At 43.1% G+C, this 17,044-nt stretch overlaps 2 protein-coding genes across 3 annotated transcripts in view; both read right to left on the bottom strand.

The window, feature by feature from the left end:
- The window catches only part of TAL2 (TAL bHLH transcription factor 2), a 143,407-nt gene that overhangs the window by 79,982 nt on the left and 46,381 nt on the right, over positions 1–17,044 (bottom strand). The gene's annotated exons all lie outside the window — the stretch shown is intronic.
- TMEM38B (transmembrane protein 38B) overlaps positions 2,365–17,044 on the bottom strand; it is a 29,417-nt gene continuing 14,737 nt past the window's right edge. For both annotated transcript variants that reach the window (XM_083719741.1, XM_083719740.1), the window contains 3 exons: positions 16,683–16,770; positions 7,126–7,243; positions 2,365–4,834 (listed from right to left, as the gene is read on the bottom strand). In XM_083719741.1, the coding sequence (XP_083575867.1) occupies positions 4,619–4,834; positions 7,126–7,243; positions 16,683–16,770 (422 nt within the window). In that variant the 3' untranslated portion in view covers positions 2,365–4,618. The remainder of the gene's footprint in view (positions 4,835–7,125; positions 7,244–16,682; positions 16,771–17,044) is intronic.

The following is a 17,044-nucleotide window of genomic DNA, read 5'->3' as shown; positions in this document are numbered from 1 at the left end:
AAGCCAGGCAGAATAGCTCTGTCTTACAGGCCCTGCTGAAGGAAGGGACGGACCACCTAACATGGGCTTACTATATAAAATGTCTCAAAGCGCTTACAGTGATGAAAGCAGAACATAATGAAACATTTATAATACATCAAAAACATTGACTTACGAGCATCCATCCTACAGCCACATTCAAAATTTGCCAGGTGCATATTGCACTTGGGCATTGGCCACTTGCGACGAAGTGAAGATGTCCAGGTGCCAGGATGCCCCTGACATCTCCACCATCTGGAGGTCCACGCCTGGGGATCCTTGGATCGTGACTTGTTTTCACACACTAGCAACGTATTCTGTAGCATTTTGTCCATTATGTTTTGTCTGCACAGTCAGAACCAATTTCAGGAACCAAAAAGTATCGAAAAATACGACTTTTGAGCTGTCTGGCCCCCAAATGGCAACTAGGCATTCCGTTTTGGCGGCTGTAACCCTGGTTTAAGGAGCCATCTGGCACCTAGCTTATATACCTGAGTTTCTGACACTGTCCTGCAGTAGCATAGAAAGGACAAATACTGCTAAAAGATGAAGCCCAATACAGGCTATGGTGTCAGAGCATATAGCCCCAGCTAAGAGCCAAATGTGGCATATAGCCCCAGCTAAGAGACAAACATCTTTGCTGAAGGGCACTGCTGGCATTTGATGGCACACACCATGTTAGAAGATGAGCAATTAAATAGCCCTGAGATGGTACCTTTGATGTTGTTGGGGCCAGTGGTGGTGTTGTCTGGATGTGGCAGCAAAGTTGGCATCTGGGTTTTATTGCAGGCTCTGGTACCAGTGTCCATGTTATGTCTGGTTGTTTTATTATTGTGGGTGAGGAGTTAAGATTGGGTAGCGGTCTGTAGGCGATGAAAGGTCTTCCTCCCAGAGCTTGAGGAAGAGAACTGTCATTGTCTAGGAGAGGTGGTAAATCTCTGATGATGTGCTGAACTGTTTTAACTTAGGAGCTGTATGTGATTACTAGAGGTGTTCTGTTATTTTCTCTTTTGGGTCTGTCTTGCAGCAAGTTCTCGCTGGGTATCGGTCTGGCTTTGTTGATCTGTTGTTTAACTTCATCAGGCGGATATTTTAGTTCCAAAAAGGTTTGCTGTAGATCTCTTAGGTGAGAATCCCTTTCTGTAGAGCTGGAACAGACGCGGCTGTAACATAGAGCCTGGCTATATACAATTGATTGATTGGTAGGTTTGGGATGGTAGCTGGAAGCATGTAGATATGTTTGCCAGCCAGTTGGTTTTCGGTATAAGGTGGTGTCTATGTGCCCATCCTGTATTTTTATAGTGGTGTCCAGAAAATGTATCTCTTGCATAGATTGGTTCATTGTTAGGTTGATGGTGGGGTGAAAGTCATTTAATGTCTGGTGGAAGGTGTCTAGGGTCTGCTGACCATGTGTCCAGATAATAAGAATATTGTCAATGTATTGCAGGTACAAGAGAGGTGTGAGTGGGTAGGAGTTTAGGAAACGTTCCAAATCTGCCATGAAGATGTTGGCATACTGTGGGGCCATGTGGGTGTCCATAGCTGTGCCCCTGATCTGGAGGAACAGGTCATCTCCAAATTTGAAGTGGTTGTGAGTGAGGACAAAATGGCAGAGTTGGTAGCAAAGTCCACTGTGATTTTATCTGAAATGGTGTTCCTTTATAGCTTGTAAACCATCATTGTATGGGATGTTGGTGTACAGGAATCCCACATCCATAGTGGCTAGTCTAGTATTGTTGGGTAGATTGTTCAAAGATTGTATTTTCCTCAGAATTCTCAATGGAGGCCTTGCAGACTCCAGGTAACATGAAACTGTTTTGTAATACGACACATATTCTGACATTAAACGGGAAGTCAAGTGCACCTAGAGTCTGTTTGACCTTTGTTATCAGACTACTACTACAATGCTTTTGACTAGGAGAGGGCTATGCTTAAAATCTCAATATTTAGAAATCCCCTCAATCAGATGTTATGACCCATAACCAAACCCAGTTTTCTGTTTAAAAAAAGCTTAATTCTGTGTGGAACAGTAGCAGTGGCATTTTTACCAGTCACTCAGGGTTGAATGCATCCATCAGAGAACGGAATGGATTCAATCACACTCTTTCTGTTATTCTTCATTCGATTTATATCCCACCTTCCCGGGGCAGCAAACGTCATGGCCTGGACCACCCCAGACTTCATAGCCCAGACTAGCAGAATCACGTCGCAAGGCAATTTATAAGACAAAATTGCAGAACAATTTTAAGTACATTAATGACAGGAACACGCCCCATGGAGCAAGAAAACATATTTGTGCAGCTCAATATTTGCCCATCACACTGCTAAAGGCGCTGAGACAAACGGTTTCCTTTTCCATTTCGTTTTAATAGCAAGGATTTAAAATGCACACTGCACCCAAATACAAAGCAGACCATTTTCTGGCTAACAACTGTAAATATCTTAACAGTAATTTCAAATACATTTTCACATTTGTTTGTGTAAAAGAACTACAGTGAAATTACTAGGGTGAGGTCATTGTCGTCGTCAACAGCACCACCACAAAGATCTAGTAGCAAAGAGAGGCTTGCTCAGCCCAGTAATACAAAACATTTCAGAGATTTTACTGGCACAAAAAGGTTGGAAGCGCACTTGCCTGCTGGTGTTTGTCTCAAGTACTTTTCAGCTGCCCTACCCCCTAATGAATTTCAGTATAATGGTAGATGGGTACTTGAGACAACAGTACCCGTTCTCTATATGCCAATGAATTACACTCTCCCAGAACAAAACCACTTTAAGAGAGAAATTTAGCTTTACATTTTTAAAGGGCGGGGAAATTAAACCTTTAAAAAAGCCTTCCTGAATTTATTTTTCAATGTAAAGTTACTTGTAAAATCGTATGTTTATGTCATGAAATATTTCCCTAAAGTTACTGAAGTCCATTGATTTATTTAGGCCTACTCTATGACCTGAGGCAGATCCACAGGATAACTTCATAGCACATCCAATACACATTTAAAGCACATGGCTTCCCCCAAAGAATCCTGGGAACCGTAGTTTGTTAAGGATGCTGGAAATGGTAGCTCTATGGGGGGGGGACTACAGTTCCCATGAGCCTTTGGGGAAAGTGTTTTAAATGTGCGCTGAGAATGTTTTAAAGGTATATTGTGGATTTGCCCCTAGTTGGCTATCATCCAGTAGAGGTTAAATCCTACAACAGGGCGATACAGCTTCTGACCTATGAAGGCAAATACAGACCATAAACCATGTATTCTGGCCGGGCAGGTGATTGGGGAAAAGGATGGAGACCTCCCGGAAGTTGGCCCCTTTCTATTTTTATTTCCTGCCAGGTGATTGGCAACACCACACAGGTGTTTTGGTACCAGGCAAACATCTGAAACATGGTTCAGTGTGCAAGTTTGTGTCTACAGCTACCATTAGGTAGGCTGATATACCAAATTATATAGGGAAAACCTTTCTAGTATGCAGTATCTGTTTCAATAAATAAAAGAGTGTGTGTATTGAAGGGGGGTCTGTTCTCACCACATTGAGTCTCTGACTGATTAAGTGGAATTGTTTGAAAAATCCAAAACGAAAATCCACAGCACTTGAGTTTCTTTGTCTCATAAACCCATCAAGGAAGAAGGAAGTTCATGCTTACAAATAATTTAATATCTAAGTGGTTCCAGTGAGTAAACGTACAAAGATTTGAAAACCCTGTATGGATATTTTGTGAAAAAAGCTACAAGATTGCTTGTGACTCAAGCCAAGTGTGAAAACTTACAAAATTGGCCCTCAAGCACTGTTATATATATAAAATTGGTAGAATATTAAACTGGTTTAAATTTGATCACTGAAATTACTGCTTCTTTCAGTCACTGAATATATTACATTTTCACAAATATGTTCACATTTCTCAACTAGATTAAAATCATGTATTAAAATATTGGGAGAGTAACCCCAGGTATTAAAGAATGAAAACACCAGGACACAATTCAGCCAAAAAATTAAAAACTTTCAAGTCCTAAATGCTCATGCTTAAAGCTCACCCATCAGCTTTCAAGGTGCTCAGGTCTGCTGGATCATCTCCCGAATAAGTTACAATCAACATAAATAGTCAGTTCTGACAATCACATTTCACTGGTGCCAGAAAATATTTCATCAAGCTTTTCAAAAGTTAGTATTTTGTTTCCTGAAGTAGAAAAACTATTTTAAGACCACAATAAAAATTCTTCATACAAGTAAAATCACAATATAATCTCTTCTTTTATCAAGTCACATTAGATAGAAAGAAACCCAACATGATGCATCTTGTCCAAGTATGAATTCTAGCTTACAAAAAAATACATTTTTAGAGGCTACATAGAGCCATGTGGCAGTTGCAACAGTAGTTGTCAATAGTGCAGAAAGTTCGTGGGCAATGTAGCCTGAGCGAGGTTCACTGAAATGGGGGTTTGCACAGGAAACTTTGCACTATGCTTCTGGGAAGCCATTTGCTACGTGAATTTCCTTATACACAATTGTCCTTTCACATTATTAGGAAAAAGAAAAACATGGCGTGTTTTTATGGGCATGTACAAAGAAGCAACGTTTGGCCACCCCGCATCACATTCTAAGCTTTTTATTCTGTTTTCTTGGCATGTCTTCTCTTGACACTGTCGCTCGTCTCTCCAGCTGTCGTGCGGTCGTAGTCTGAGGAGGCGCCATTGTAAGGGACTTTGGCCTCGCTGTTACAAGCTTCAGGGCAAGGCGGGTGAAGACCAAAGAGGAGGCCAACCAGCACCTTCTCAAACGGGGCCAAGGGAGTGAAAGCATTATCCGTCAGCATCATGATTACCTGAAACAAGAAGCACAGCAAGGGGCATCAGCTCTCCAACAAGATTTACAGGTGTGTGTGAACCTAGGGAATACCCAGGTAAAAACCCCTCGCTTACTTTTGGGTGGTCCTGCTTTGCTTCCAAACAGACCATCATGTGATAACCCAAGCTCGTAATTAGAAGGAATGGTTATGGGCTATCTGATGTGCTATTCCTTGCATTTATACACGTTACGTTACGTTATATCACGATGCCATGAGCAACAACCCATAAATAAGAATTAATCCAATTCCCCAATAATTTTTCCATTTTTAGATACAAACCAGGACCCAAGTTAAGGGAAGAATATCAAACACAATACGTATTTCTTCCTAGATCATACAAGCAAGCAAACACAAAATTGCACAGTTATACTTTTTAAAACTGACATTAATACTGTAATTCAATTCATATCTTCACTAGTAAACACACACACACATTCAGAATCACCTAGCATGCAATTCTGAGATGGCTGAAGCAAAGGCAAAGTTCCTATTGATTTCACAGACATAAGGTCATGGGTTCAATCCCCATATGGGCAACCTGCATATTCCTGAATTGCAGGGGGGTTGGTCTAGATGCCCCTTAGGGTCCAACTCTACAATTCTATGATTCTATGGAACTAAAACTAGGTAGATATCTTCTGTACACAGAACAATTAATGTAACCATTTGCAAGTTTAAAATTGCTGCTTTACCTGGCAGGCTCAAGGTAGTTTGAATTAGTTAAAAACAAACAAACAAATGCAGAATGATAAATACAACCCCAGGGTGGCATCTAAGGGATGCCTACCCGCTTACATGGTGCGACTTTCAGGTTCTCTTCTCCCTCTTCCAGCCTTCTGTGTGCTTCCAAAATCTACCTGGGGGTCCTGTAACCCCCAAGAGCAGCTTTTGAAGGCATAGGAAAAACTAGCATATTTCTAAATATCGTGAGCTTAAGTGAATCGTCAGTAGACCCTGCCACTGGAATCCTAAGATGGCTAGTAAATAGCACACCTAGACATGAGAAACCACAGCCAGGGTTGGCAGAGGGTAGCAGTAGTCATGTGAACTGGTCTTTGAAATTAAGTATGTATCTCATCAGGTTTTCAAAAGTGAAGTTCCCCCAAACATTCCCAGAGGGCTCCTTTCTGTTCTTCTGGCCTTTCTAGAGGCCAGATGCAGATTACAGCCATACCTTGGTTCTCGAACAGAATGTGTTCCGAGAATCCGTTCGACTTCCAGAACTGTTCAAAAACCAAGACGCGGCTTCCGCGGAAGCTGTGCCGGACGTTTGGCTTCCGAAAATAAAAAACTGGAACACTCACTTCCGGTTTAGGGTCATTTGGGAGCCGAAATGTACAAGTTCCAAGAGCATTTGGCAACCAAGGTACAACTCATTAGCTACCGCCGCCATCCAAATTTTTCACCACTGATTTTTCCCCCCAAATGCTTTAAACAGGAGGGGGTGGTTATCCTTCTACAGCCCAAGGGACACGTTTCCTCTTGGTCAACCATCAAAAGGTGTGGCCAAGGCAAAAGTGAGTGTGGCCACCCCACACAGACCAAAATGCAAGAACCGTGTGCAAGGACCTCCACAAATTGCAGGCCTGTTTGCTCACCCGATTTACTGCCTCCCCACCCTCTCCCTCCTACTGCGAGGTGCCCTGCTGCAATCCCTCCACGTGGGACTCAATACTGCCACTACCAAAGATAGCTAGGCAGGATGGAAAGCAAGTGAACTGCTGGGAGAAGAGGAACTGGAGCTCCAAAGTTTCCCAAGTCCCCAGGAAACACCATAGCAGATCAGAAAGCTCCTTCCTGTTTGGATCTGTCCTGGCAGTTTTGCTGATACCGCCTCTTTGGTTCACAGTGGCGCTTTCTCTCTCTTTTTCCTGAAGGCAGTTCCTACATTCATCACATGCTGCCTTTCGCCACTGCCGCTGACAAAAATTATGGGTTCTTGAGGTCACAAACAAGCATTGGGGGGGGGGGGGGGAGTTGGACCAGACTCACAAGCCAGTAGTTCACCACCCCTGTTTTAACTGTTACCACACAAACTTCTAGTTATTGGAGAAAGAAGAGTTGATGCAGGAATGGCCTTTAAAAAGAAGAAGACTAAGATCGCAGTGCTGATTTTATGTAACTATAAAGAAATTAAATCTAATATATGAAGCTTTAGATGCATTACTAGAACCATCAGTATACAAAAACATGCACGTTTCTTTACAGTGCCTGGAGTTACTCATGTCAGCACAACATCAAGCACCAAGAAGCCCCAAAATTCTTACCTTTGTGATTACCAAGAAGGAGGTGTAATACAGCATGAGATTGGGCTTTGCTACTGGAAGAAAAGAGATGTGCTGCATTGTGAAGAGTACGGCCCCTATCAAGCTTATTTTCACAGGGCTGGGGGGGGAAAGACACAAAACATGTCAGGAATCATTTCTCAATCCCCTCTCCACCCTCAAAGAAGAGTTTGTAAATCTCTCAACACTGCTGTTAGTTTCCATTAATTTGTCAAGATCTCCCACTATCACCAGCCCAGAGGCATTTGGGTTCTCCAATAGGGCTGCAAAACTTCTAATCAGTAAACGAAAAAGCTGAAGCTTTAGCTAGCTGGCAGGCGAAGGGAAATGTCAATTGACTGGCTGGAGGTTAGGGGCACGGGTGTTCAATCTCCAAGGCTCTCTTGGCTTTGGTGAATGAAGAACAAGAGGAAAATATTAAAGATGACCATCCCTTCTCAGAACGTGTGGTAAACTCCCTTTATTAAGTTGTTGTTTTAACTTTTTAACTCAGTAACTTTTTTATAATCACCTGTTTAGGTGGTGTATATATACATTACTGGTGTGATTTCTATCCCTCTCATCAAGTAATGTATGTAAAATCAAACATAACAATTAAAATAAACCTGGAAAACCAAGCAGCAGAAAAATAATGGCAAACTCCCCAAACAAAACCTAGTTTTCTTAGTGGGATAGGAAAGTTAAAAATAATTTCACATCGGGTGACCAATGTGCCTCTTTGGTTCCAGATAGTACTGTACATGGGTAGAAGAGTCTAAAAAGCCCAGAACACAATTTATCATGGCCCTCTAATGGCGGTGGTGGCTTATTTACCAGCCGTCATGTATTTATCATTAACTCTGGAAGTGTACATTCGATTCTGACCCGACTAAGCTTCCTGGTTTCTAGAATAGACTGCAAGCAGGTGATCCAAACCTCTGGAGCAGTAACAGAAAGGCAGCTTCTGCTTCTTATGAAAGCCTGGCTTGAAAGCATGCAAGAATTTGAAATCAGGGCTTGAAAACAGGGCTTGAAAAGCCTCAGAGAGCTTCATATGGGAGGAAGCACTTGATAAGAATCCCAAGACCCAGAATTCAAAGGTCTTTATAAGCAGATAATGCAATGTTGGATTCCACCCACAGGTTTATTTAACATGTAACACAGCTCAATGAGACTTGTTGAGCAGAAAAAGGCCAAATGGTTAACCAGCCAAAAAATCCATAATCGGTTGAAAGTGCTGCAACAACATTGGGAACTTGTTTTCTTGCTAAGAAATAGATCTGGATTTTATACAACAGAAATGAGAATTCCTCCGGTTTTTTTCCATGATGTACCTGTCTTTCTCAAAACTTTACCACTACTTCCACTTGACATTTTCTAAGAGCGCTTTGCTCAAAACACTTCACAAACATTCGTCCCGCTAATCCTTGCACCATCTCTGTAAAGTAGCATGGCAACATTACAGACAGGCATGCCATGTTGACAAACTTACTGAATAAAAGCTGGCCCAAGTCAACCAGTGAGTTGATGGCTGGAGATTGTAAAAGAACAAAGCTCCTGCCCTCTGCAGAACATAAAAGGGGCTATCATATTTTTCACTCCATAAGGCGCACTTTTCCCCTTCTAAAAAGTAAGGGGAAATGTCTGTGCGTCTTATGGAGCGAATGCAGGTGGGAGGCTCTGCTCAGCGCTCCCTTTAAAGAGCCATGTGGAGTGTGTGTGTGGCTTGTGGGGTCTTTTCCACAAGGTGGAAGAAGGGACTGACGAGCTGCCCTTCTCCCTCCTCGGGGAAAAGCCAGCAAGAGCTTCAAAGGGAGCGCTGAGCAGAGTCTCCTGTCTGCATTCACATCTGGGATGCATACAGGCTCTGCTCAGCGCTCCCTTGTAAGGGCTCCCTTTCATCCCTCCTCCCGCTTTGCTGGGAAGCCAGCAGAAGAGGCGCTGCGCAGCTATCACTCTTGCTCTGCTGGCTTCTCAGCGAAGCGGGAGGAGGGACGGAAGGGTTTAAAGCAAGAAAAGCGAGAGCCGCTTACATGCTCTGCGCATAATTTTTTTTTTCTTGCTTTCCCCCTCTAAAAACTAGGTGCATCTTATGGTCAGTTGCGTTTTACGGAGCAAAAAATACAGTAATTGTTTAACATGCATTTGTCTTCCCCTTGGTTCACCAGGGAGATCTCTGCCAGCACCCTATGAAGCAGGCCCCTTGTTAAAGGCACTTCGAAAATTCCCAAATTCAAAATTCCCAGATCTCTCTTTAAAGGCCAAGGAAGCCGGAGCTTGTCCACAAGCAGCTTCCGGGTCATGTGGCCAGTATGACTAAGCCGCTTCTTAGTGTGGTGTAGTGGTTAAGAGCGGTAGTCTCGTAATCCTGGGGAACCGGGTTCGCGTCTCCGCTCCTCCACATGCAGCTGCTGGGTGACCTTGGGCCAGTCACACTTCCTTGAAGTCTCTCAGCCCCACTCACCTCACAGAGTGTTTGTTGTGGGGGAGGAAGGGAAAGGAGAATGTTAGCCGCTTTGAGACACCTTAAAGGGAGTGAAAGGCGGGATATCAAATCCAAACTCTTCTTCTTCTTCCGAACCAGAGCAGCGCACAGAAACAAAAGTCATTTGAATCGGCAGATAAATGCGGGAAACTGCTATCATGGCAATTGAAAAAAAGACAAAAACTGAATACTGTAACATCTTTGGAAGAAGATGGAAGAATAATCACTAGACCAAATGAGATAAGCAATTGTTTTCAAAGCTTCTTCAAAAAACTGTACGCGCAAGGCCCAACAAACGAGCAAGAAATAGAGGAATTCATCAGAAAATATGGACTTTCAAAAATCTCAGAACAGAATAAGATGACCTTAAATGGGAGAATAACAGAACAAGAAATAGAGGGTGCCATTCAGAATATGAAATTGGGGAAATCTCCAGGACCGGATGGTTTAACTGCAGGATATTACAAAATGTTAAAAGAATGGTTGATTCAACCATTGAAAGAAGTTTGCAATCAAATTTTGGAGGGGAAAAAGGCTCCCGAATCGTGGAAAGAGGCATTCATCTCACTTATACCAAAGACAGAGACTGGCAAAAGCCAAGTAAAAAACTATAGGCCTATATCACTGTTGAATGTGGATTATAAAATTTTTGCAGACATTCTGGCAAAAAGATTTAAAAGAGTGCTAGTAGGGGAGATTCATAAGGACCAAACAGGCTTTCTCCCAGGGAGATATATGTCAAGTAATGTGAGAAATATTTTAGACATTCTGGAACTGTTGGAAATGGACATTAACAAAAAGGCAGTTTTGATCTTTGTGGATGCGGAGAAAGCCTTTGACAATATCAATTGGAGTTTTATGATGAAGAATCTCCAGGGAATGGGGGTAGGCCAAAGATTTCAAAATGGTATAGGTGCGATATATGCAGAACAAAAAGCAAAATTAATCGTGAATGGTATGGTGATGGATGATATATCAATAGAAAAGGGTACACGACAGGGATGCCCTATGTCTCCCCTCCTGTTTATATCTGTCCTGGAGGTTTTGTTAAACATGATTAGAATGGACCCGCTGGTTAAAGGTATTCAGGTCGGAGCGAAACATTATAAATTAAGGGCATTTGCAGACGACTTAGTTCTAACATTACAACAGCCAGAGGAGAGTACGAAAAGAGTGTTGGACCTAATTGAGATATTTGGTCAAGTGGCAGGATTCAAATTGAACAGACAAAAAACCAAAGTGTTGGGGAAAAATTTGACACCGGAAGAAAAAGATAGATTTCAAAATGTAACGGGTTTGGAAATTGTTAAAAAAGTTAAATATCTGGGGGTAAACTTAACATCAAAAAATGCTAATTTATTTAAGGACAATTATGAGAAATGTTGGACAGAAGTCAAAAGGGATCTAGATATATGGTCTAGACTGAAACTTTCCTTGTTAGGCCGTATAGCTGTTATCAAAATGAATGTATTGCCGAGAGTGTTATTCTTGTTTCAGACTTTACAAATTCTGGACAAGATGGAGTGTTTCAAGAGGTGGCAAAAAGATATATCTAAATTTGTCTGGCAGGGCAAAAAGCCCAGAATTAAGTTTAAGATCTTAACAGACGCAAAAGATAGAGGGGGGTTTGCCCTGCCGGACTTGAGGCTCTACTATGAGGCAGCAGCTTTCTGCTGGTTAAAACAATGGCTACTTCTTGAGGACACAGACATCTTAGATCTAGAAGGTTATGATAATAACCTCGGCTGGCATGCGTATCTGTGGTATGACAAGGTGAAAGTGCATAAGAGTTTTAAAAACCATATGGTACGGAAGGCATTGTATAATGTCTGGATCAGGTACAAAGATTTAATGGAAAATAAAACCCCCAGATGGTTATCACCAATGGAAGCAAAAGCAGTTAAAAAACTTAACATGGACTCAAATTGGTTAAAATATGATGAAATGTTAGAAAAGGATGGAGAAAAGTTTAAATTAAAGAGCTATGAAAAATTAAAACATAGAGTTAGAGATTGGCTACATTACCACCAAATAAATGAAGTGTTTAAGCTGGACAGGAAAGTAGGATTCCAGAGTGAAAAGTCAAAGCTAGAAACGGAACTGTTAGAACCCAATACAAAAAACTTATCTAGAATGTATAACCTGCTGCTGAAATGGAATGTACAGGATGAAACGGTAAAATCAGCTATGATTAAATGGGCACAAGATGTTGGTCATGACATTATGTTTGCTGACTGGGAACAGTTATGGACCACCGGTTTGAAATTCACAGCATGTACTGCTTTGAAAGAAAATATTATGAAAATGATTTACAGGTGGTACATGACTCCAGTCAAGCTTGCTAAGATCTATCATTTGCCCAATAACAAATGTTGGAAATGTAAGGAAGCTGAAGGAACCTTCTATCACCTTTGGTGGACCTGCCCAGAAATTAAGGCCTACTGGGAAATGATCTATAATGAAATTAAGAAAGTCCTTAAATGGACGTTTTCAAAGAAACCAGAGGCTTTTCTTCTGGGCATGGTGGGCCAATTGGTACCGAAGAAGGATAAGACTTTCTTTATGTATGCTACCACGGCAGCAAGAATTCTTTTAGCAAAGTATTGGAAGATGCAAGAACTACCCACTCTGGAGGAATGGCAGATGAAGGTGATCGAATATATGGGATTGGCAGAGATGACCGGCAGAATCCGTGACCAGAGGAAGGAGGCGGTGGAGGAAGATTGGAGAAAATTTAAAGTATACCTTAAGAACTACTGTAAAATATTGGACGGTTAAGATGTCGAGAGGCTAGAAACAAAGAACTACAGCTGTAAATCGTAAATTAAAGGGGGAAACTTAATGAGAATATACAGAGAAATTGACTGAAGGGTTGCTGACACATTATAAAATAATGATGCAGAGAAGGGGAGGTATGGGGAAGTCATGTTTTATGTATCTGTTTGTGATTTGTTTGTTTTTCCTATACCCTTGTTCCCTGTTTTTTTGTTTTGTAAAAATAATAAAAAAATTATTATAAAAAAAACAGAAACACCATTTACCTTCCCACCGGAGCAGTACCTATTTATCTACTTGCGCTTGATGTGCTTTTGAACTGCTAGATGGGCAGGAGCTGGGACCTTAAAGGTAAAGGTAAAGGTACCCCTGCCCGTACGGGCCAGTCTTGACAGACTCTGGGGTTGTGCGCCCATCTCACTCTAGAGGCCAGGGGCCAGCGCTGTCCGGAGACACTTCCGGGTCACGTGGCCAGCGTGACATCGCTGCTCTGGCGAGCCAGAGCCGCACACGGAAACGCCGTTTACCCTCCCGCTGGTAAGCGGTCCCTATTTATCTACTTGCACCCGGAGGTGCTTTCGAACTGCTAGGTTGGCAGGCGCTGGGACCGAGCAGCGGGAGCGCACCCCGCCACAGGGATTCGAACCGCCGACCTTTCGATCGGCAAGTCCTAGGTGCTGAGGCTTTAACCCACAGCGCCACCTGCGTCCCTAGCTGGGACCTTAGGAGTTCCTAAATTCTCCTTAGGAGCAATGTACACTCCAGAACTAAATTGCACTGTGCAGTAATAGAAAATATCAATCTATGTATAGCCCCTTTTAAACTCAGTGATATTGTCGCAAGAGGAGCTCCTGAGAAACATTTCTCCTTTCATGATCTTCAAGTTTCCCCTCTTAAAAACATGCAAGGCTCTGCCTTGCATTGACCAGCATATAGCTTTAAGAGAGGAAAAAATACATCTGTGGCACGTTAAACTGACAAAAATTGCATTTCTCTTCACAGCTGAAGGATTAGGTCACCTACACACACCCAACAACAACAAAAGGCAGCTCATACCACAAACACACACACACAAAGCTAAGCGTGGGGGGGGGGTCCAAGAGGGAGAAGAGACAACGGCGACTTTTGGCAACAGCTCTGCTTGCATTGCTGTGTTTCTCTCCTGTCATTCTTTTTTACCTAGGATAGTGGCTGGAAGCAGGATGCCTAAGTGCTTTGGCACTCCTGCTGCTTTTATCACACTAGCAGTGGCAGCAGTCTTTTCAAAATAATCACTTCCGCAAAGGAAACCCTGCCAGGAAGTCAGAGAGGAAGGGCAAGGGGACTTTAAAATGCCCACCATGAGCTCGTTTCCCCTCTGGAGGAGCGGCTGGGGCCTGACAGCCTGCTCCAGCTCTTTTTGTACTTCCCATGGCAGAAGTTAAATTGGGAGTGATTTAACATTCCCAATTTAGCTTCTGCAAACCTGAGCTGAAAGCTGTAACTCAAGCAGTATTCCCCCGTGCGCCAGAGGCACGCTCTGAACAGCATACTAATGCGGCTCGCCTTCGGAGCAGGCTCTCGCATCCCCACAAAACCTGAACGTTTCGTTCCCGATTAATTTCAGTTACTGCTTTGAAGCTGACATTTTGCCAGACACTGGTGAAGCGCCCGTCACTATGACTGGCAGGGTGCTTTGGGGATGCGTTCAGCAAAAGGCAGGGCTGGTGGCACACATTGCAAGGACCTCTGGCAAGATTTACCTCCTGCACATGACTAGGGATAAGGAATGCGCAAATCCGGGTGGTGTACAGCTACGACTCCCATCATCCCAGCCATGCTGAGTGACGCTGGTGGGAGACTAAAGTCCAACAAGAGTCACAGGTTCCCTACCCGTGATGTAGACATTTCAGTGTCAGGATTGGGGTGGTAAACAGGTTTAGCTCTCGGCAGAGTTTAGTACTTAAGAGCAGAGTTTTAACTTTTATTTTGCAGCCAGATGAGTGGCAGATACTATTTCCCTTACCTAACAAATCACACAAGGTTATCCCTGCTGTTAAGGTTCAGTTTGCCTGCCCTATTCCCACACACCCGGTAATCCCTTGCATCAGTAGGTGGGGCAGGAAAAGGATTTACAGTTGCAATCGAAATGATTCACACCCCCCCCCCCGCCCCAATTGCAAATCAGGTTTATAATATAAATTTACAGACTTTCAGCTGCTTGCAACGAGCAAATCAAACAAAAGCAATTGAAATAGCTGAATACAAACGGATGCTTAGAGTAGTTCTCCCAATTCAGCTGAAATTGCAACTTATGCTCACTTCTTCAGTCTCACTATTATTCAACCTCCCTCGTTGCAAACAGCTGAATGTCTGTAAAGCTTCATAATAAACCTGATTTGCAATGGGAGCTGAATAATTTCGATTGCAACTGTAGCTATTCCCCAGACTCCTGCTGCCAACACACTTGCCAATGAAAGTCAAAGAAAGACTATTTTTGATTTATATCCCACTTGATCTGCCTAACACTAGACCAGAGTTTCCCAAATTGGGATCTCCAGCTGTTTTTGGACTACAATACCCATTATCCCTGACCACTGGTCCTGCTAGCTAGGGATGATGGGAATTGTAGTCCAACAACAGCTATGTTTGGGAAACCCTGCACTATACTCTTTACAGTTTGGTTCTGAAACGACCAGTTCTGATGAAGCTATATTTGCTTCATCTATCTTGGTTTTCAAAGCACAGAATGAGAGTTAGACCCATGCTGTTGCCCCCATCCTGCACTCAAGATGGCAGCTTTAGAGTTTCAGTCATGGTTTGTTACAACCCTGGTTTTCCAGGTACATCTGAATTCAGAAACTGTTGTTTAAGGCTGCAATTCTATACCTCCTCACCTAGGAATAAGCTATATTGATTTCATGCCCCGAGTAGGCATGTATAGGGCTGAGCTGTCAATCTCAGTTTACTAAGCAGGATATGAAACCATAAAGGGGGGGGGGGGAGAGAATAGGCTGAGCTTCTATTTATTAGCCTACGTGCAACCCATCACCTCTTCCAGGCAACTGTTCAAGGGTTTCATCACCTCGCTGGGAATGGAAGAAGTGAAAGAAGCCTCGGATAGCTCAGTCAGTAGAGCATGAGATTCTTAATCTTAGGGTCATTGGTTGGGCAAAAAAAATCCTGCATTGCAGTGGATTGGACAAAATGACCCTCATGGTCCTTTTCATGGTCCCTTCTACAATTCTGTGATCATATGACCCAGCTGGGTGTCATCACTATACTTCCAACCTTTGAATGAACGCTTTTAGCAGCTTCATTTTAAATGCTAAGAGGCATAGGACATAAAACGCAGCAGATCGCAGGACAAGTCAACAGCCACGGTGATCCCCAGTGGAAGTCGCTGCCAGCGTCTTTACTTGAGAGGCCCCATAGGGCTCTTCAATGAAGCTCTCTGCTGCCTTGTTCCTCAGCTCCCCTTCCCTGTGGGCAGTAGTGCAGACAGGTAATTTAAGATGAACTCCATATGAAGTCAATAGTACTTACTTCTGAGGAGCTGCGGCTTGCAGCCATAGACTCTTCATCATCTTTATGTGGTTATATGTGCACTGCTTTGCTCACTTTTTCATGTGACAAACCACAAGAATACAGAGCACTCTAGCACTCTGTATTTGCCCAGTCCTACCCAGGGATGCAGATGGCGCTGTGGTCTAAACCACTGAGCCCACGGCTTGCTGATTGGAAGGTCGGTGGTTTGAATCCCCACAACGGGGTTAGCTCCCATTGTTCGGTCCCAGCTCCTGCCAACCTAGCAGCTCGAAAGCACGTCAAAGTCCAAGTAGATAAATAGGTACCACTCTGGCGGGAAGGTAAACAGCATTTCTGTGCTCTGCCCTGGTTTTGCCAAAAGTGGCTTAGTCATGCTGGCCACATGACCCGGAAAAACTGTCTGCGGACAAATATCGGTTCCCTGGGCCAGTAAAGCAAGATGAGCGCCGCAACCCCAGCGTCATTCGCGACTGGACTTAACTGTCAGGGATGCTTTACTTTTATCTTTTTACCCAATTCATATAGAGCAAAACTAATAGGTTTTCTAGAAACCAATGCTACAACATGTGACAGTTTCGTAGCAGATATTTTGGGGTTCCTCAGCAGCAAACTGGCACGGACAGTTCTCCCTCCAGGCAGAAAGTTTGAAGCGCACTAATTTATTATAGAAGAGTCATGTTACTGAAGAGCTACTCATACAGTGCTACTTTCAATACAAAGAAAGAATATTCCCAGGACTGTGCCAATTGTTACGTGCTTTTCATTGACTTACTAGGACATCTTCAGCAGTTCATTAGTTTCTGGCTTCCACACACCTCTCACTAACTGCTCAAAGTTAGATATTAGGCCGCCCCCAGCTCCTGCAATTCAACAAGAAATTATTACATGCATAAAATTGGTTCCAGAAGATCTGACGACACTCAATTCTGCTTCCAGTCAGGACAACTGCAAAGCTGCTCACATCCCTTTCTAAAAGGAGCAGGATATGGCCCTCAGGTTATAGGCACAAATGGAATGACCTACTTCACAGTTTTTGAAATTGGATCCTAAATTTGAGACTCATTTGAAAACATCCTATTGTCAGGGGCAAGCACCTAATATTTCAGGGGGGGGGGGATTAATTCAACAAGGATC

This window comes from Podarcis gaigeae (genome assembly GCF_964106915.1).
Source record: "Podarcis gaigeae genome assembly, chromosome: 17".
In the NCBI taxonomy this organism is placed as follows: Eukaryota; Metazoa; Chordata; class Lepidosauria; order Squamata; family Lacertidae; genus Podarcis; species Podarcis gaigeae.
This window is presented reverse-complemented; position numbering and strand designations above follow the sequence as displayed.